Here is a 20,908-nt window from a genome sequence, read left to right as displayed (position 1 = left end):
AAAAGATAAGGACCAATACCAAAGTTGTCTTCTGACCTCCACTCACATGCTATGGCAAACACATGCCCCCCCACACACCATATATACACATACATGTTTTTAAAAGAAACATTCATAGAAAACTTTTGATGGTTTCTCTTTTTTTTTTTTTTCAGTCGAAGGTTTACACTCGCACACCAACCTTATATCTGGACTTCAAGTTGGACCAAGGAGCAAAGCATTCCCAGCCTATTCCTAAAGGTATGGCGGTTTCTGGAATTTGGTAGCCATGCCAGGAAGAACAGCCAAATGAAAGCCCAATCAGCCGCTTATTTATTTGCAGTTTCAACGATATTCGCTGTCTATATTCAGACATACTAGGTATCAATTTAAGCAGTTTGTATTTTATTGTAAAGTTACTTCAATCAAGGTCACCCCTTCTCTCTTTTTTCTAGGTCAAATTCCATCACAGCTTCAAGTACTGTCTAAATTCATTTTGTTTGGATGCTTTGTTGCATCAAATATTCCTTGAAATGTGTGGTCCGTTGGCTGTGGCCCAGACATGTTTAGTTTATCATATTCGATGGTGTTGTTACTTATGGTAAAGTGATGTGACATGGATATCTGGGTTGTGTTTGCCTTCTGGCATGACCAGTCGAATTTAATGTTGAATTAGTCATGTCATTACTGGACTAATTGGACAGAATGGACGCACACATTGCTACCATCCTATCTCTGATAACCAGGAAAATGCCTGTGTCCCAAGGAAAACACAATTAAGGGGGAGCCTGGATATGATTTTCCTGAACCCTACCATATTTTATCTGAATTCTTTCCCATAAATAACATTAGAATCATTTTTTACCACCTCTTAGTTGCCTTTGAGCTAGGCACATGTCCGTTGGGTTGTGCTAATCTTGCAGAAAACAGATGTTTTATGCAATGGGGATTTGGAAGACAGTTGATATCAGGAATTGAGCCTGATGATGCATCATTTACAAAGAATCCAATTTGTCGAGTTTCTGACAGTACCAGATTTCTTTTGCGTTGGCCACATATTTTTCCCATTAGCTCTTGGCTAAAACAAGAATACATAGGGTCTCCTTTTTGCACGGTGACTTTCAACATCTCTTGAAAGGCAATCTGATTTTTCTTGCTGTAAACTGATGTTTCAACAGTATTGTTATCATTCATCATGAAGGATATAAACTACAATTTCTTGGAATATATCTTTCTTTTTCTGATCTTCAGAGCCCCTTTGTATACTAACTGATAGTATCAACATTTGTCCCTCCACAACCACTCCATTTATTTTCTCTACCTTTCTACACAACACCTCTGATTCTGGGTACTTTATAGCATGGATTAGAGTGTTAATAATAGAGAACTATTATGATGTGTGACATTTTCCATTCAGTGAACCTTTTCTTTCTTTTTAAACTTTTCTTTATGGTGTCGATAAATTGATAACAAAACTATCTTCAGACAACACAGAGTGTACTGCTCTGAAATTATGTCCTCCTTCCCTCAGGATGTTCATTTACTAATTTCCAGGTCCTAAGACTGTGCTACATGCCAAAGGGGACTTTGCAGCTATGTATGATGGGGCTCACTTTAATCCCAGATCCTGGGAAGCTTAGGCAAGTTAAAGTCATCCTTTGCTACATAGAAAATTTGAAGCTACTCTAGGCTACATGAGACCTTGTCTCAAAATGACAGGAGAAATAGAAGAAATGCCACATGTATTTAATGTGGATGTGTAATCACAACAGTGAGGAGGTAGACACAAAAGCAGGGGGATCAGGAGTTCAAGGGCATCGCTCACCTACATAGTGAATACAAGGCCAGCTGAGCTACTTGAGACTGTCTAAAAGGGGGAACGTTGACCATATGAGTAATTTAAGCCTCTTGAGAGGGGGTGTTCTATAGTTTGGATCTGTGTATTAAAGACTAGATCCTTAGGCTATGGTGCTTTGGGGCAACTCTGGGAGTTTGTACCTGGGGGAGGTTAGATTTTTGAGGATGTGCCCTCGAGGGAGATACTGAGGCCTCCTTCTCTCTCTTTCCATATATATTCTTTTTTTTTTTTTTTTGGCTGCTATGAAGTGAGAAGCTTCCTCTGCCATTCATGTTCACCGTATTGTACTACCTCATGTAAGACCAGGACCAACTGGTCCTGGACTGAAACCTCTAAACAAGTAGTTCTCAATCTTCCTCACGTTGTGCTGAGCCCAGCCATAAAATTATTTTCATTGATACTCCATAACTGTAGTTTTACTAGAGTTATGAATCATAAAGCAAATATTTTTGGAGATAGTTTGCCAAAGGGGTCACAATCTACAGGTTGAGAACCACTTTTCTAAATCGTGAGCCAAGTTAACTTTCTACTTTTTGAAATCGATTGTCTTAGTACTGCTACAGGAATAGAACCCAACGAATGGTGAGCAATTAGCCTAGGTAATCCAGGTGGGCATGTTTTCATCATCAGAGGCTATGAAAATGAAAAATGGTATCAGGACACTCAGAGGAAGAGGAGCTATGACTTAGAAGCAGAGTGATATTAGTATGATTCTTGCAGTGACAATGGGAAAATAATATATCATCTGAATCCATGTCAGTATACACATATATGTGTGTGTGTGTGTGTGTGTGTGTGTGTGTGTGTGTGTGTGTGTATCTGCCTTGGAAGGGAGGAGAAAAGAGATGCCACCTTCCCATGCAGATTTGAAAGTGGATTTCAATACTGTGTACTAATACTTACATTAGGGTGCCTTTAGGTAAATTTTTTATATGTAAGTAATATGTTACTATACATTTTACTGTTGTAAATTTGTTGCTATTAAAATTTTCCTTCTCCTTCTCTTCTCTCACTGCCCATACTCCTTTTCTTTCTCTTTCCCTCCTCTCCCCCTTCCCCTTTTCCCATGGCAACTTGCCTGGCCTCAGTCCTTGGGACCAGTGAATTTGCTTGCCTGAGAGCAACTTCCCAATAAACCTGCCTTCAAAAACAAACAAACAAACAAACAAACAAACAAATAAATAAATAAATAAATAAATAAATAAAACTTTCCTTGTAGCATTGCTTAATATGTCATTTTATTTAATAAAGGCACACTCCATTTTCCACCCAAAGGTTTGTGGCACAGAAAGATTTGGCTGCAGCATTCTGCTTCTTTTATAGTGTTTGATAATGATGATAATAAAGATAATGATGACGATGATGATAGCATAGACAGTAAGTTGAGGGAAGAATATCAGGTAACTTCTACCCCAAGCCTTCAATAATTCAGCATGTGTGTGTGTGTGTGTGTGTGTGTGTGTGTATGACATTGTAATGTTGAAAGTCATACTAGAAATACTAAACATTAATACCAGACTAAATAGTTTATCTTTAGGTGAATCTTATTGTACAAATTGCCTATGGATACAAAATATGCTTAAACACTCATGAACAAACTATATGGGCTGAGAGAAGATACCTCTTCCTTTTGTAGCTATATGTTCCCAGTTTATCAGACACAACAGTGTCTAATAAATCACAGCCCCTATCTTGCCTGGCCATGAAAGAATGCATGGTTTTCTGGTACCAATAACATGCTTAAATTACTTACCTTTTGCATGTGGCTTTTTTCATTTGTATCCTCCTGTACTTTGTAGCCCAGTTACCTATATGATTGTATAACAAATCAATCTGGAACTTGATGCTTTAAGACTATTTGTATAATCTCCTATCATGGTTGTGTTCTCTGGCCCAGGCACACTGCTACAAAGCTGTAATGAAGGTGTCAACCAATATCTTTGCCATCCTTAGCTGTGATGGAAAAGAGATACTTCCAAACTCATGATCATGTGAATGTTGGCAGGATTCACTGGCTCAAGTCTGTTCCTTGTTCCCTGTCACTTGAGTCTCTCTATAGGCTGGCTCACATGGCCCTTGTTTTCATCAAAACATGCATGTGGGGGAACAAAAGAGAAAAAACAACCTCCAAAGCTACACCCTGTTATTTTTGCTGTACTAGCCTTAAGTAAGTCACTAGGTACAGGTCACACTTAGAGAGATGGTTTTGGATTGTTATTATTAATATGACAACAGCAGGAGGCAGGAATCATGGGCTCATCATAGAGTTCACCACTGTGCTGGTTTGCTTTAGCTATCAACTTGCCACAACCTGAGATCACTTGGCAAGGGCATCTCAATGATCATCATTTAGATCCGGCTATCTGTGAGCATGTCTGTGAGGGATTGTCTTGATTGTTAATTGATGTGGAAAGACCCATCCTGAATTCAAGTAGCACCATTTCATGGGCTGGGCTGTGGGCTTTGTAAGAATGAAGAAAGCCAGCTCAAAGCAAGCAAGTAGGCAGTCAGGTGGGCAGGCAGGCGGCTTATGAGTACTCCATTTGTCTTTGGTCTTGATTGTGTGCAGTGTCCCTGAAATGATGGACTGTAAGCTGTAACTATAAGCCATAAACACCCTTTCTTCCCCAGATTGCTTTTTGTCAGGGTGTTTTTAGTACAGCAATAGAAATGAAATTAGAACAACTAAAATAAAATGTTCCGATTCTGTGCAAAAGTATAAGTCACTTTTCAAATGGCCAGTGTCTCAAAAATGAGTAATGATTTTCTCCACTCTAATTTATGACTTATTTTCATACTGAGGCTGGAACCCAGGACCTCATGCATGATAGACAAATGCTTTGGCTCTGAACCACATCCTCAGCTCATTGTGATGCCTTTAATGATTTGAATAATATTCAAACATATTAGAGAAATACACAGGGGGGGTCTCTCAGAGCTCTTGCCTGTCTTCTGTACAGTGTCTCTGCTGTCAAAGAGGGGCCCTGAACATGAATAATACATGTAGAATTGTGGATTGAAGGGGGTTATTAAAGATAAAATGTTAGTTTTATTCACTATACCAAATACTCAACTCAGCCTGTGGGCATGTCTGTAATCGTGATTGTAAAATGAATTAAGTAGTCTACTACACTATTACTAAGTATAGAGCCTGACAAAGCGCTTAGTAGTAAGGCATTAGAGTAGTTGATCATACCTTCCCTCATAATGATGGCATCCATTTAACAGTTATGGATATAAACCAATTAGTGTTTCAAGCATTGATGATCATGAACCGGAAGCAGAAATATAAGTTTATCCAGCAAAATATTTTCTATTATTTTACTTTGGGTGAGCTAGATCTGTTTTTCATATTGCTTTATACCAACTCCATCCATTCTGAGGTCTAGTCATTGTCAGTTATTTGCATTACAAACATCTCCTTTTTACACCTCACTTTTCTGAACTATTTCTATCCTGTAATAAATATACATGGTCTTTAAGCTCTTTTTTATTTTTGATACTTTTATGTTTTTTATTTTATTTTTTATCTTTATTAACTTGGGTATTTCTTATTTACGGTCTTTTTTTTTTATTAACGAGTATTTCTTATATACATTTCGAGTGTTATTCCCTTTCCCGGTATCCGGGCAAACATCCCCCTCCCCCCTCCCCTTCCTTATGGGTGTTCCCCTCCCAACCCTCCCCCCATTGCCGCCCTCCCCCCACCAGCCTAGTTCACTGGGGGTTCAGTCTTAGCAGGACCCAGGGCTTCCCCATCCACTGGTGCTCTTACTAGGATATTCATTGCTACCCATGAGGTCAGAGTCCAGGGTCAGTCCATGTATAGTCTTTAGGTAGTGGCTTAGTCCCTGGAAGCTCTGGTTGCTTGGCATTGTTGTACATATGGGGTCTCGAGCCCCTTCAAGCACTTCCAGTTCTTTCTCTGATTCCTTCAACGGGGGTCCTATTCTCAGTTCAGTGGTTTGCTGCTGGCATTCGCCTCTGTATTTGCTGTATTCTGGCTGTGTCTCTCAGGAGCGATCTACATCCGGCTCCTGTCGGTCTGCACTTCTTTGCTTCATCCATCTTGTCTAATTGGATGGCTGTATATGTATGGGCCACATGTGGGGCAGGCTCTGAATGTGTGTTCCTTCTGTGTCTGTTTTAATCTTTGCCTCCCTATTCCCTGCCAAGGGTATTCTTGTTCCCCTTTTAAAGAAGGAGTGAAGCATTCACATTTTGATCATCCGTCTTGAGTTTCATGTGTTCTAGGCATCTAGGTAATTCAAGCATTTGGGCTAATAGCCACTTATCAATGAGTGCATACCATGTGTGTTTTTCTGTGATTGGGCTACCTCACTCAGGATGATATTTTCCAGTTCCAACCATTTGCCTACGAATTTCATAAAGTCGTTGTTTTTGATAGCTGAGTAATATTCCATTGTGTAGATGTACCACATTTTCTGTATCCATTCCTCTGTTGAAGGGCATCTGGGTTCTTTCCAGTTTCTGGCTATTACAAATAAGGCTGCAATGAACATAGTGGAGCACGGGTCTTTTTTATATGTTGGGGCATCTTTTGGGTATATGCCCAAGAGAGGTATAGCTGGATCCTCAGGCAGTTCAATGTCCAATTTTCTGAGGATCCTCCAGACTGATTTCCAGAATGGTTGTACCAGTTTGCAATCCCACCAACAATGGAGGAGTGTTCCTCTTTCTCCACATCCTCGCCAGCATCTGTTCTCCCCTGAGTTTTTGATCTTAGCCATTCTCACTGGTGTGAGGTGAAATCTCAGGGTTGTTTTGATTTGCATTTCCCTTATGACTAAAGCTGTTGAACATTTCTTTAGGTGTTTCTCAGCCATTCGGCATTCCTCAGCTGTGAATTCTTTGTTTAGCTCTGAGCCCCATTTTTTAATAGGGTTATTTGTCTCCATGTGGTCTAACTTCTTGAGTTCTTTGTATATTTTGGATATAAGGCCTCTATCAGTTGTAGGATTGGTAAAGATCTTTTCCCAATCTGTTGGTTGCCGTTTTGTCCTAACCACAGTGTCCTTTGCCTTACAGAAGCTTTGCAGTTTTATGAGATCCCATTTGTCGATTCTTGATCTTAGAGCGTAAGCCATTGGTGTTTTGTTCAGGAAATTTTTTCCAGTGCCCATGTGTTCCAGATGCTTCCCTAGTTTTTCTTCTATTAGTTTGAGTGTGTCTGCTTTGATGTGGAGGTCCTTGATCCACTTGGACTTAAGCTTTGTACAGGGTGATAAGCATGGATCGATCTGCATTCTTCTACATGTTGACCTCCAGTTGAACCAGCACCATTTGCTGAAAATGCTATCTTTTTTCCATTGGATGGTTTTGGCTCCTTTGTCAAAAATCAAGTGCCCATAGGTGTGTGGGTTCATTTCTGGGTCTTCAATTCTGTTCCACTGGTCTATCTGTCTGTCTCTGTACCAATACCATGCAGTTTTTATCACTATTGCTCTGTAATACTGCTTGAGTTCAGGGATAGTGATTCCCCCTGAAGTCCTTTTATTGTTGAGGATAGCTTTAGCTATCCTGGGTTTTTTGTTATTCCAGATGAATTTGCAAATTGTTCTGTCTAACTCTTTGAAGAATTGGATTGGTATTTTGATGGGGATTGCATTGAATCTGTAGATCGCTTTTGGTAAAATGGCCATTTTTACTATATTAATCCTGCCAATCCATGAGCATGGGAGATCTTTCCATCTTCTGAGGTCTTCTTCAATTTCCTTCTTCAGTGTCTTGAAGTTCTTATTGTACAGATCTTTTACTTGCTTTTTGAAGTCACACCAAGGTACTTTATATTATTTGGGTCTATTATGAAGGGTGTCGTTTCCCTAATTTCTTTCTCGGCTTGTTTCTCTTTTGTATAGAGGAAGGCAACTGATTTATTTGAGTTAATTTTATACCCAGCCACTTTGCTGAAGTTGTTTATCAGCTTTAGTAGTTCTCTGGTGGAACTTTTGGGATCACTTAAATATACTATCATATCATCTGCAAATAGTGATATTTTGACTTCTTCTTTTCCGATCTGTATCCCCTTGACCTCCTTTTGTTGTCTGATTGCTCTGGCTAGAACTTCAAGAACTATATTGAATAAGTAGGGAGAGAGTGGGCAGCCTTGTTTAGTCCCTGATTTTAGTGGGATTGCTTCAAGTTTCTCTCCATTTAGTTTAATGTTAGCAACTGGTTTGCTGTATATGGCTTTTACTATGTTCAGGTATGGGCCTTGAATTCCTATTCTTTCCAGGACTTTTATCATGAAGGGGTGTTGAATTTTGTCAAATGCTTTCTCAGCGTCTAATGAAATGATCATGTGGTTTTGTTCTTTCAGTTTGTTTATATAATGGATCACGTTGATGGTTTTCCGTATATTAAACCATCCCTGCATGCCTGGGATGAAGCCTACTTGGTCATGGTGGATGATTGTTTTGATGTGCTCTTGGATTCGGTTTGCCAGAATTTTGTTGCGTATTTTTGCGTCGATATTCATAAGGGAAATTGGTCTGAAGTTCTCTTTCTTTGTTGTGTCTTTGTGTGGTTTAGGTATAAGAGTAATTGTGGCTTCGTAGAAGGTATTCGGTAGGGATCCATCTGTTTCAATTTTGTGGAATAGTTTGGATAATATTGGTATGAGGTCTTCTATGAAGGTCTGATAGAATTCTGCACTAAACCTGTCTGGACCTGGGCTCTTTTTGGTTGGGGGACCTTTAATGACTGCTTCTATTTCCTTAGGAGTTATGGGGTTGTTTAACTGGTTTATCTGTTCCTGATTTAACTTCGGTACCTGGTATTTGTCTAGGAAATTGTCCATTTCCTGTAGATTTTCAAGTTTTCTTGAATATAGGCTTTTATACTAAGATCTGATGATTTTTTGAATTTCCTCTGAATCTGTAGTTATGTCTCCCTTTTCATTTCTGATTTTGTTAATTTGGACGCACTCTCTGTGTCCTCTGTTAGTCTGGCTAAGGGTTTATCTATCTTGTTGATTTTCTCAAAGAACCAACTTTTGGTTCTGTTGATTCTTTCTATGGTCCTTTTTGTTTCTACTTGGTTGATTTCCGCTCTGAGTTTGATTATTTCCTGCCTTCTATTCCTCCTGGGTGTATTTGCTTCTTTTTGTTCTAGAGCTTTTAGGTGTGCTGTCAAGCTGCTGACATATGCTCTTTCCTGTTTCTTTCTGCAGGCACTCAGCGCTATGAGTTTTCCTCTTAGCACAGCTTTCATTGTGTCCCATAAGTTTGGGTATGTTGTACCTTCATTTTCATTAAATTCTAAAAAGTTTTTAATTTCTTTCTTTATTTCTTCCTTAACCAGGTTATCATTGAGTAGAGCATTGTTCAATTTCCAAGTATATGTGGGCATTCTTCCTTGATTGTTATTGAAGACCAGTTTTAGGCCTTGGTGGTCCGATAGCACGCATGGGATTATTTCTATCTTTCTGTACCTGTTGAGGCCCATTTTTTGACCAATTATATGGTCAATTTTGGAGAAAGTACCATGAGGAGTTGAGAAGGTATATCCTTTTGCTTTAGGATAGAATGTTCTATAAATATCCGTTAAGTCCATTTGGCTCATGACTTCTCTTAGTCTGTCTACATCTCTGTTTAATTTCTGTTTCCATGATCTGTCCATAGATGAGAGTGGGGTGTTGTAATCTCCCACTATTATTGTGTGAGGTGCAATGTGTGTTTTGAGCTTTAGTAAGGTTTCTTTTACGTATGTAGGTGCCCTTGTATTTGGGGCATAGATATTTAGGATTGAGAGTTCATCTTGGTGGATTTTTCCTTTGATGAATATGAAGTGTCCTTCCTTATCTTTTTTGATGACTTTTAGTTGAAAATTGATTTTATTTTATATTAGAATGGCTACTCCAGCTTGCTTCTTCTGACCATTTGCTTGGAAAATTGTTTTCCAGCCTTTCACTCTGAGGTAATGTCTGTCTTTGTCTCTGAGGTGTTTCCTGTAGGCAGCAGAATGCAGGGTCCTCGTTGCGTATCCAGTTTGTTAATCTATGTCTTTTTATTGGGGAGTTGAGGCCATTGATGTTGACAGATATTAAGGAATAGTGATTATTGCTTCCCGTTATATTCATATTTGGATGTGAGGTTATGTTTGTGTGCTTTCACTCTCTTTGTTTTGTTGCCAAGACGATTAGTTTCTTGCTTCTTCTAGCGTATAGCTTGCCTCCTTATGTTGGGCTTTACCATTTATTATCCTTTGTAGTGCTGGATTTGTAGAAAGATATTGTGTAAATTTGGTTTTGTCATGGAATATCTTGGTTTCTCCATCTATGTTAATTGAGAGTTTTGCAGGATACAGTAACCTGGGCTGGCATTTGTGTTCTCTTAGGGTCTGTATGACATCAGTCCAGGATCTTCTGGCCTTCATAGTTTCTGGCGAAAAGTCTGGTGTGATTCTGATAGGTCTGCCTTTATATGTTACTTGACCTTTTTCCCTTACTGCTTTTAATATTCTTTCTTTATTTTGTGCGTTTGGTGTTTTGACTGTTATGTGACGGGAGGTGTTTCTTTTCTGGTCCAATCTATTTGGAGTTCTGGAGGCTTCTTGTATGTCTATGGGTATCTCTTTTTTTAGGTTAGGGAAGTTTTCTTCTATGATTTTGTTGAAGATATTTACTGGTCCTTTGAGCTGGGAGTCTTCACTCTCTTCTATACCTATTATCCTTAGGTTTGATCTTCTCATTGAGTCCTGGATTTCCTATGTTTTGGACCAGTAGCTTTTTCCGCTTTACATTATCTTTGACAGTTGAGTCAGTGATTTCTATGGAATCTTCTGCTCCTGAGATTCTCTCTTCCATCTCTTGTATTCTGTTGGTGAGGCTTGTATCTACAGCTCCTTGTCTCTTCTTTTGGTTTTCTATATCCAGGGTTGTTTCCATGTGTTCTTTCTTGATTGCTTCTATTTCCATTTTTAATTCCTTCAACTGTTTGATTGTGTTTTCCTGGAATTCTTTCAGGGATTTTTGCGATTCTTTCAGGAATTTTTGCGATTCCTCTCTGTAGGCTTCTACTTGTTTATTAATGTTTTCCTGTGTTTCCCTACGGGAGTTCTTCATGTCTTTCTTGAAGTCCTCCAGCATCATGATCAAATATGATTTTGAAACTAGATCTTGCTTTTCTGGTGTGTTTGGATATCCCATGTTTGTTTTGGTGGGAGAATTGGGCTCCGATGATGCCATGTAGTCTTGGTTTCTGTTGCTTGGGTTCCTGCGCTTGCCTCTCGCCATCAGATTTTCTCTAGTGTTACTTTGTTCTGCTATTTCTGACCGTGGATAGACTGTCCTATAAGCCTGTGTGTCAGGAGTGCTGTAGACCTGTTTTCCTCTCTTTCAGTCAGTTATGGGGACAGAGTGTTCTGCTTTCGGGCGCGTAGTTTTTCCTCTCTACAGGTCTTCAGCTGTTCCTGTGGGCCTGTGTCTTGAGTTCACCAGGCAGCTTTCTTGCAGCAGAAAATTTGGTCTTACCTGTGGTCCTAAGGCTCAAGTTCGCTCGTGGGATGCTGCCCACGGGCTCTCTGCAGCAGCAGCAACCAGGAAGATATGCGCCGCCCCTTCCGGGAGCTTCAGTGCACCAGGGTTCCAGATGGCCTTTGGTGTTTTCCTCTGGCGTCCGAGATGTATGTACAGAGAACAGTCTCTTCTGGTTTCACAGGCTTGTCTGCCTCTCTGAAGGTTTAGCTCTCCCTCCCACGGGATTTGGGTGCAGAGAACTGTTTATCCGGTCTGTTTCCCTCAGGTTCCGGTGGTGTCTCAGGCAGGGGTCCTGCCGCTCCTGGGCCCTCCCCCACGGGAGCCCAGAGGCCTTATACCGTTTCCTCTTGGGCCAGGGATGTGGGCAGGGGTGGGCAGTGTTGGTGGTCTCTTCCGCCCTGCAGCCTTAGGAGTGCCCACCTGACCAGGCGGTGAGGTCTCTTTCCCATGGTGTCTTGGAGCAGAGAGCTGCTGCGGGCCGGGATCCGCGGGTGTGGGATTTCCGCATTTACGGTCTTTAAGCTCTTAATCTGTTCTTTAAAGATTGCTGCACTCTGTCATTTCTTTAATCATTATTCCCCAACCCAAGGTCAAGGAAATGTTCTCAATGTTACTAGGTATTTTGTTGTTTGCCTTTTGTGATGGTGTATTTACTTTTCTGCAATTAATTTCCTTTTTTTTTTCATTACAGTGGTAGAGTTGGGACCCAGAGACACAGGCCTGCTCTATCACTAAGCCACATCCCCAGCCCCCCTTTTAAAATTATTTTCAATTGACCAGTTAACTAGTATTACTTCTTCCTTTGAAACATGATGTTTTAAAGTATAGATTACAGAATGACTAGATCCAGATACCTAACACAATCCTACTTCACACTGTATTTTAATGACTTAAAATGAATGATTTTTGAGACAGAGTCTTATGATGTAGCCCTGGATGTCCTGGAACTCACAAAGAGCCACCTGCTTCTGTCTGGGTGTTCTAGAGCTCTCCCTGTATTAACCCTTACAATTCTCCTAATCATGTGGGCCGAGATGATTATCCCATTTTTACCAATGAGGAAGCTGAGGTACAGAGAGATTATGTAACTTGTTTAAGATCCATTAGTAGTAAATGTTGAGGTGAGATTATAAGCAGCCCAGTATCAGTCACACTCTGATTTTCTCACACACCACATTCTTCCATACTCAACCAATTAATGGTCTTTTAGTGACTTCTCTTTCTCTTGCCATGTATCTTTAGCTATAAGATGGACATTAACTATTTATTCCTGTATTTATGTCTTGTGGTTGCTATGTGATGAGAAAATCAAAATTTTTTAAATTGGTTATTTTATTTATTTTATTGGTTTTTATTTATTTTTTTACATTTCAAATGGTATCCCCTTCCCTGTTTCTTCTCCACAAACCCCCTATCCCCTCCTCCCTCTCCCTGTGTCTATGACCCTGCCCACCCACTACTGCCTGAGAAAATCCATTTTAATGTCAGTTATTCTAAACTACAATATTCAGGGGAATACACAGTGCTAGGTACCATGACGTTCTCGTGGATGCTACTGTGGGTTGTTTTGTTTTCTTGACAATTTTATACATGTATACAATGTTTGGAAGACAGTCCTAATATGCAAAAATATTGACTATGGTGTGGGTAACAGTGATCCTGACACTCCTGGCTTAGTGTATTTTGGAATCCAAGAGGAGAGCAGAGATCACTTGTGTTTGATATCGTGGGTTCCATGGTCCATTTTAGGCCTAGCTTACAACCTCATAGAAATGCTGACCTACAAAGATGTTGCACAGTGTACAAAGGAAAGGGATGTAAAGGAAATGAGCTAAAATTTGTTTAAAAAACAATCTAAGTGCAAGGCATTCAGTGTGTGTGTGTGTGTGTGTGTGTGTGTGTGTGTGTGTGTGTGTGTGAAAGGACCATCCTATTTTACAGCAAAAGAATAATGAAACATGTGAGATAGTGTGTTGGCTTTGGGAGAACCTAGGCAAAAACATATGGAACTCTCTCTGTAGTATCTTTGAAACTTTTCAGAGTGTCTCAAATTATTTCAAAGCAAACTTTTTTTTAATTAGTGTGTTTGGAAGAGAAGGGTGGAGAGGACCACACAGTTCCACCTCCAATCCCAGAAGGTCAGGTATCAGGTCTAGAGAGGAGGAGTTACCTGAGGAAGTTGAATGTGGAGATGTTCCATGCAGGCTCCTGGGATCGGAGCTGCTTTGGAGTCTGGTGAACAATGTAGGCCTAAGACTGGGGATAGGTATATTCCCTTCTTAGCCCCTTGGCCTTCTCTACTAAGCTAACTTCTGTTAGGAATTTGCTGTGTCAGCTGGCCATGTTTTTCTACTTCTTTCTCCACATAAATGCATAAGAATAGTTATTAATTCACTGGAATTATGAACTCTTAATAAAGTTAGGAGAAAAAATGGTCTGGCTTAAGCCCAGGAATGTAGGCTGAGGAAATCTCTCACTAGAGTGATATTTTTTAAGAATTAGGAACCTCCCTGGAAATAAAGTAAATGCCACAGAAAATGATTTACATGTTTAGAACCCACGTTGTGTGTTTGTTTTCTGTTTGGCTAAAAGAAATCTGACTTGTATGTTTTGCTGACTTAACTGTCCTCAAGGACTAGAAGAAAAATATGATCTTCATCTCAGCACATTTTATTTGTTACTTTCCAAGGGAAGTTCTTTCCAGCTGCAAAGAGACAGTAGGATGGCCACCATGTTTGTGGGGGACAAAATGGGGAGATTGTAGGCTATGTGACTTCTGATAGAATGACAAAACTTTGAGGATGGCATCAATTTCTAGTGCAGTGTATAAAAGTAAGAGAAGAGTTGAAGGAAAGAAGAAAGGACCTGAACATTACACAGGGGACACCAGGCAGTCATGGTGTTTCACACCTTTAATCCCAGCACTTGGGAAGCAGAGCAAGAGGATCTCTGTGAGTTTGAGGCCAGCCTGGTCAACGAAGTTGGATCCAGGACAGCCGAGGCTACACAGAGAAACCCTGTCTTGAAAAATCAATCCAAAACAAAATCGCACAGAGGAGAGCCCTTGGCTGATGCAATTCTGCTTTTAGCAAAGAAGTAATTTGACCAAAATAGTTTCTTCTTAAACATATCGTATGCATTAATTTATACTATTTGGCATTTATTTTTCTTTTGGCAGTCCTAAGAAATAGTGTTCCCTAAAACGAAACAAAGATGAATAGCACAATAGGACATTCTACTGCAAAGATGATAAAGGGCAGATTGCTCCACTGCTCCTGTTCTGCTAGCTCTAATGTTTTCTGCTTTCCACCAGGCAATGTGAACTGTGTTATAATGAGCAAAGATTGTCTGTGACCTAGTAGACTACTTTAATGAGAAGCAAAGCTAGGTGCATGCACATCGAACACTTACTTGGCAGCTCATTGAAGCACACACACTGTTCTTCAGGGTTTTGCCAAAGAGGATTTTCAAAGTGGAGGGAAAAAAAAAAACAGACCTAAGTGATCGGTTTGGAGAATGAAGCAGGAAATGAAGGAGAAATGCCATGGGGATAAATTTGAAAGATCCAACATAAAAACCTCAGCCAAGCAACTGAAAATGATGGGATTTTGGCGTGTCTCTCGAAAGAATTACCTTTCCGCTGCCTTGAAAGTGTGAAGAGAGGATTGAGTACATGAACAAGAACACATCCGTGACACGATGTGCTACTGCTCTATGTTCTGATATGGGCAGATATTTAAAACATGGCACTGAATTTCTTCTATATTTGAAGCAAATGCTAAATAGCACATAAAAGGCAAAAGTCCCCAAGGTATAAATAGCAAATTGCTCACCGCTTGTGTAGGGGTAAAAATGAGATTTACAGAAAGATTTACAGTTTAGATGGCCCATGCTTTGGTATTCTTGAAATAACATGTTACTTTTTTTTCTCAAGATAAACAGGAAATATAAGCCATCTGCACTTAGCAGAAAAAAATGTTAACCATTTCCAATCCAAACCTTTTTTTTTAAAAAGCTGAGAGGAAAGGGATTTCTTTGTAGGGTAGAATTATAAACTGGGCTGAGCAGGAATAGAAGGGATGATCATCCATTAGAAAGGAACAAGGGTCCTTGCAAAGCTAGGCTGTGCACACAAGAATGGGGCTATAGATTATTGGCATGTGTTTTCAGCATCTATGGGGACCTTCCAGTCTTCTGTTGTCCTACTTGAATACCAGTGACTATACCCTCTTTCTGTTTGTATCTGCACAACGTGTACTAAGAGTAGAGGTTCAATAAATGGTGGACAACTAAATGAGGGAGGGAACGAGGCAACATTACTCTTGGGTGGCTTAGATTCACTCTTTTAATATCTCACAAAAAGCCAGAAGTAGTGGTGTGTGTTTGAAATGCCAGTGCTGGGGAGTCAGAGGCACACAGATTCCTGGGGTTTACTGGCCATCCATCCAGGTCTTAGCTGTGAGTCCTAAGCCGCAGTGAGAGACCCAGTCTCAGCAAGGTGGATGGCTCCTGAGGAAGGACTCATGAGGTTGACTGCTGGCCTCCACATGTACATGCACACCTGTGCACCTTCACAAGTCATAGTCTTTTGAAAACTTATGGGGACAATTCCAGGAATCTCACAGGCTGTCTGAAACCTGTTAATCACCAAAACTTTTAGATCCTCCTTTGTAGGGAGCACGTGAAGTCTTGACGGCATGTTGACACGAGCAGGGTCATGTCGAGGACTCTAGTGCCTCAGTGTGCAAGTGGCAAGGCCTTCCTTGGGTGAGGCTTGGAGGAATGGCAAAGGTTTCCTCTAGTTCAGGTGCAAATGTTAAGAGTTTGTGCAGAAAATATCCAGTGTAGCTTCTATCTAGACCTGGGTTGTTTCCAGCTTAGAGATGGAGGCTGCTTCCCTACAGAGACTACATCTATTGAGATTAGCTAATCCCACCTTATTCATGTATATTTCATGCCCATGATGACCTGGTTAGGTCAATCTCCAGAACCCTCCAGGATGTAGCACCTGTTATTGATATGCACACTCTTTTAGAATAGACAGAAAAGGGAACGTGTTGACTGGAAACTAGAACTCAACTGAACAAAAAAAAGCTTCATTGGTATCATTAATCACATTTCAGCCTGTTTAGAAGTACAGAAAACTGAACATGAAGCTAGACTGGAGTGCTATAGCTTATAGCATGGTGTCAGAACTATAAGAAATGATCAGTGGGCTGGAGGCTATCTAAGCAATTCTCAGTGCTTATTGCTCTATTGGAGGACTATAGTTCAGATTCCAGCACCCAGATCACAAATGCCTGTATCTCTGGGGAGTCTGTTGTCCCCTTCTGGCACTTGGTACACACACACACACACACACACACACACACACACACACACACACACACACAAATGTGTTACCAATAGATATATTGCCAAAGTAAACTGTACAATACCTACTTTGGGTGGCCCTTAAATAGCAAGGACTCTAAGTTCTTTAAGTATAGAAATATTTGTGCATATGCTGTATGTATATGTGAGAGACGGAGGAGAAAAGTATGCAAATAGAAAATATATATAACTCACAGAACTCAAGTCTTAAAACACATATCTAAAAGAAAATAAAATATTTCATACTCAACTTTTTCTTTTGTTACTGTTATATATGTTTATATAATACATGTAATAGAAACAAAATGCATATGTAATATATATTGATATTATGTACACTAATAATTCAGTGTCTGTGGTCATTTCCAGGGTGGACAAGCTTCATTTATACCATCTCTGGAGATGTGTATATTGGTAAGTAAAGGGTATGCCATTTGGGGTTCAATTGCAGTTTAATTCAAGCTACTGAAACGATAAACTACTGAAAGTGTTGAATGTAATTGATTACTGTGCCTCTTTTCTTCCCACACCAATCTGGACCAGGGGACCTTATAGCTTCCAGGGTGTTCAGTATCAGAGAACAACATGAACAAAAAGGCCCAGGCAAAAAAGGCACAGCAGTGTTAAATCTGAGAGGTTAGCAGTTTCCATGCCCATAAAGAGGTGGAGTTCCCCTGCGCTCCAGTGAGAGCTGCAGTCTGTGTATCCCTTTGGAGATAGAAAACAAGTTATGTACTTCAGGTATTTCCCATTTTTTATTTATTCTAAGCTGTGTATGCTGCTGTTTGTAGTGAAACGCATATTTGAGAACAAAGCAACTTTTCATTTCATACATGAGCAGTGGGATATCTACCATCTGTATGCCTGAGGCAAGAACCAAGCTATGGTGATATGAAATAGAGTGGCCAACATAGGCTTTGTCCTTTGAATTCTTGGTCCCTAGTTGGTGGCATTCTTTGGTGATATTTGTGAGGTGTAACTTTATGAGGAAGTACATCACTAGAAGTAGGCTTTGGGACTCTAAAGACTCACCATTGCTAATTCTTGCTCATTGCTTCCTGCTTGCTGTTCAGGAGGTGAACTCTCATCATCCAGCCCCAGCCCCAGTGCTGTCTCTGCTGCCATAGTGCTCTACTATGACAGAATCTTAACCTCAAGGGACCATTAGCCAAGTCAACCCTTCCTTTTATAAGTTGCCTACAGCAACAGAAAAGTTACTTCTATGGAAGTGTTCCTCAATTTCAGTCTCCATGTCCTACCTACACTACATTCAGTTACAATGGAAAGTTCAAGCCCACTTGTGCTTTCAAATCTACCCAACCCGATAGCAGAAAAGACAGAATCCACAGGACGAGAGACGAGCATGCAGAGCACGTTGCCTCTGCTTGTGTCCATCCTAACCATTCCCATTTTCCTGGAGACAGGTAAATGCTCTTTGTATGGATAACAGCAAATTGCTATGCTACAGCACGTTCAATGAATGTCCCATCCAATCCCCTTATGATCTTGCTTCCCCCCGTACCTGCTGACCAACTTCCAACTCTCTGTGTCTACACCACTTTTCCTGAAACTTTGAAAGACTGCTCTGGCTCAGTCAGGAAGCACAGAAGCACCAAAGAAAGCATCAACGTTCTGGAAGTTAGCGGTCTCCTTGAGTAGGTTATAGTAGAACCCATTTCTCAATTCCCCACCGAGGTTATTCTCAAACTTTTCATAGTGGGACTGTATGATCAGGTGCCTATCCTTCCTTGCTGTGGTGGTTTGAATGAGAACGGCCCCCATAAGCTCCTATGTTTGAATCCTTGGTCCCCAATTAGTGGAGCAGTTTAGGAAGGATTAGGAGTCATGCCTTGGAGGAGGAGGTGTGTCATTAGAGGTGAGCTTTGAGGTTTTAAAGACCCATGCCATCCCAATGTGCCCTCCCTGCCTTCTGCTTGTGGACCATGATATGAGCTCTCAGCTGTCCTTACTGCCATGCCTTTGTTCTCCCATCATGGATTTTAACCCTCAAAAATCATAAGCCAAATCAATCACCTTTGTTCATAAGTTGCCTTGGTCCTGATGTTTCGTCATAGCAATAGAAAGGCAATGATTGCACTTCCTTTCCCTCAATAACTCTGCTGGTTTCCAGACTGCTATTCGCTGGTATTATCTCCTGAATCAACTCCTTATACCAGAATAGCCATTTGAATTTGTGTTTCAGGAAGAAGCTAGAAGCTTCCCTCTCCTCATCTCCATCCACAACGATGAGTGACATGCATGTGGATGTGGCTTCCCAGGACATAGTCCCAAATTCCCCACTTCTGAGACCCTCTGGAATTGAATGATTCCTACCCCACTCCCATAGGAGAGGCCAGCAGAGAACGTCCTCCTTGGGAAATAGATTATCAACTTGCCGGGAGCATCCTCATTGCAAAATATATTCTCAATTTGCAAACAGATGGCCTGCTAATGACATCTGTACAGGGTGTGATGATGCGTCCCAAGTGATTTATTTAAACCATTCTTTATATTCTCAAAAAAAAGGTGTTTGATCACTTGAGTCTTCTGGAAATAGCAGTAATTGGAATTTATTCATAATGTGGTACAATTGGACTTTGCTCTTCTTTCACTGAATAGCACTTTAATTACAAGCCCCAAACAAAATTCACATATTTTATCATTCAAGATAGTAAAGATTCAAATAAAAAAACCCTCCAGCTGTATTACAGTAAGCGCCTGGGTGTGCACAGTAAAATGTATTAACTCTCTGAGGAGAATGAGGTATCTTTTTTAATATATATTCTGATAACCATAAAGTACTATATGAAATAGAAAAAATTCTTTCTTGGAGGTCTCATCCTTATGATTTTAAAACAATCTGCAGAGATGGAATATAATAAAGAAAGAGCATGAAGTTTAAGGTGTTAAAGACTCCAGAAAGGTTTATGTAGAATAATAAAAAGCAGGGGCTGGAGGGGGAACCAAACTTTATGGAAAGTGCCTGAAAGTGAATATTTTTTTTGTCTCTGAGACTACTATACCTTGCGGCCATGGACAATACATACATAAATGGAATGTAATCCAAATTTTTGTCGAACTTCATGTATATTTCATGTACACAAAACGAGTATTGCTAATTCTTTGCAATTTTTTAAGTGAGGACCTTTCTTGGTTTCTTGACTCTACAGAAGCTCACAAATGGTTTTGTCCTTAATGGCATTAAAGGAAGGGTAAAGGTATAAAGCTTGAGAAGTAATCTGCAAAGCCTCTTTTATCACAGCCTCACTTCAGACAGACCTTTACCCCCAGACATCAGTAAGTGAAATATTCAGAAATTCTAAGCTAAGGAGGACCTACACTTCCACTTGTTTTCCCTGATGTAAGGTGGAATTGTCCTGAGTCATTTCTTCTCACTGGCTTATATCCCGACCCCATAACCATGGGCCACAGGTACAAAATATCTGGCAGAAGATGGAATTGTGGTCTCTAGCTTCTGAGTGAATTTGTGTGTGTGTCTAAAATAAACTGGACCATGGACAGAATCCAGTTCCACAAACTGGCCTCTTAGGACTCAACCAATGAGCAACAGGCCAAATGACCTCATTTGTATCTGATCTCCTTGCTTTGTTCCTATCCACCCCTTCATGAGGTTGCCAATGAGAAAAGCAAAAGGACAAAACAGCACATCACCAGAGGGGAAAAATGACCAAACAGAAATCACCGTTTAAAAATATCTAACTTACAGTTTATAGTGAGAACCCAGAAAATGATTCCCAACTTTAGTACCTTGATTTTATCTTGCTTGTAAACACAAATGGCACCACTCAACCCCAGACGGCAGGAGCTGATCAGTAAGTCATTCTCTTTTGCACAGTGTCAAATAATCATTGTTCAGTTAATGAAATGTCAATATGTGTAGATAGTATTTTGGGCTAGAACAAATAGGCCACAATTTGGATGGCAGAAGTACTCTGAGAAGACTGCATACAGTAAAAATTTAAGAAAGATATTAGTTGCAGAACAAAGGTAGAGGAAGGGAAGAGAAGGGTTGAGGTAGTGAGGTATGAGGAAAACATATTCAGTTATATACTGCTTGAAATGGCCTTATGGAACCCAGTACAATAAGATCTTTTAAAACGTGTGTGTTGTGTTATGTGTGTGGTGTGCTACATGCGTTCTATGTGCTTGTTAGTGTGAATGTGTGCACATGTATGTAG

The 20,908-nt window shown here is 40.3% G+C and overlaps 1 protein-coding gene across 2 annotated transcripts in view; it reads left to right on the top strand.

The window, feature by feature from the left end:
* Positions 1-20,908, top strand: part of Pir (pirin) — a 110,622-nt gene that overhangs the window by 73,110 nt on the left and 16,604 nt on the right. For both annotated transcript variants that reach the window (NM_001009474.1, XM_039099890.2), the window contains 2 exons: positions 156-240; positions 17,079-17,123. In NM_001009474.1, the coding sequence (NP_001009474.1) occupies positions 156-240; positions 17,079-17,123 (130 nt within the window). The remainder of the gene's footprint in view (positions 1-155; positions 241-17,078; positions 17,124-20,908) is intronic.

The sequence above is a fragment of the Rattus norvegicus genome, chromosome X (genome assembly GCF_036323735.1).
Source record: "Rattus norvegicus strain BN/NHsdMcwi chromosome X, GRCr8, whole genome shotgun sequence".
Classification (NCBI taxonomy): Eukaryota; Metazoa; Chordata; class Mammalia; order Rodentia; family Muridae; genus Rattus; species Rattus norvegicus.
Note: the sequence above shows the minus strand (reverse complement) of the source record. Positions and strands in the feature narration are given on the sequence as shown.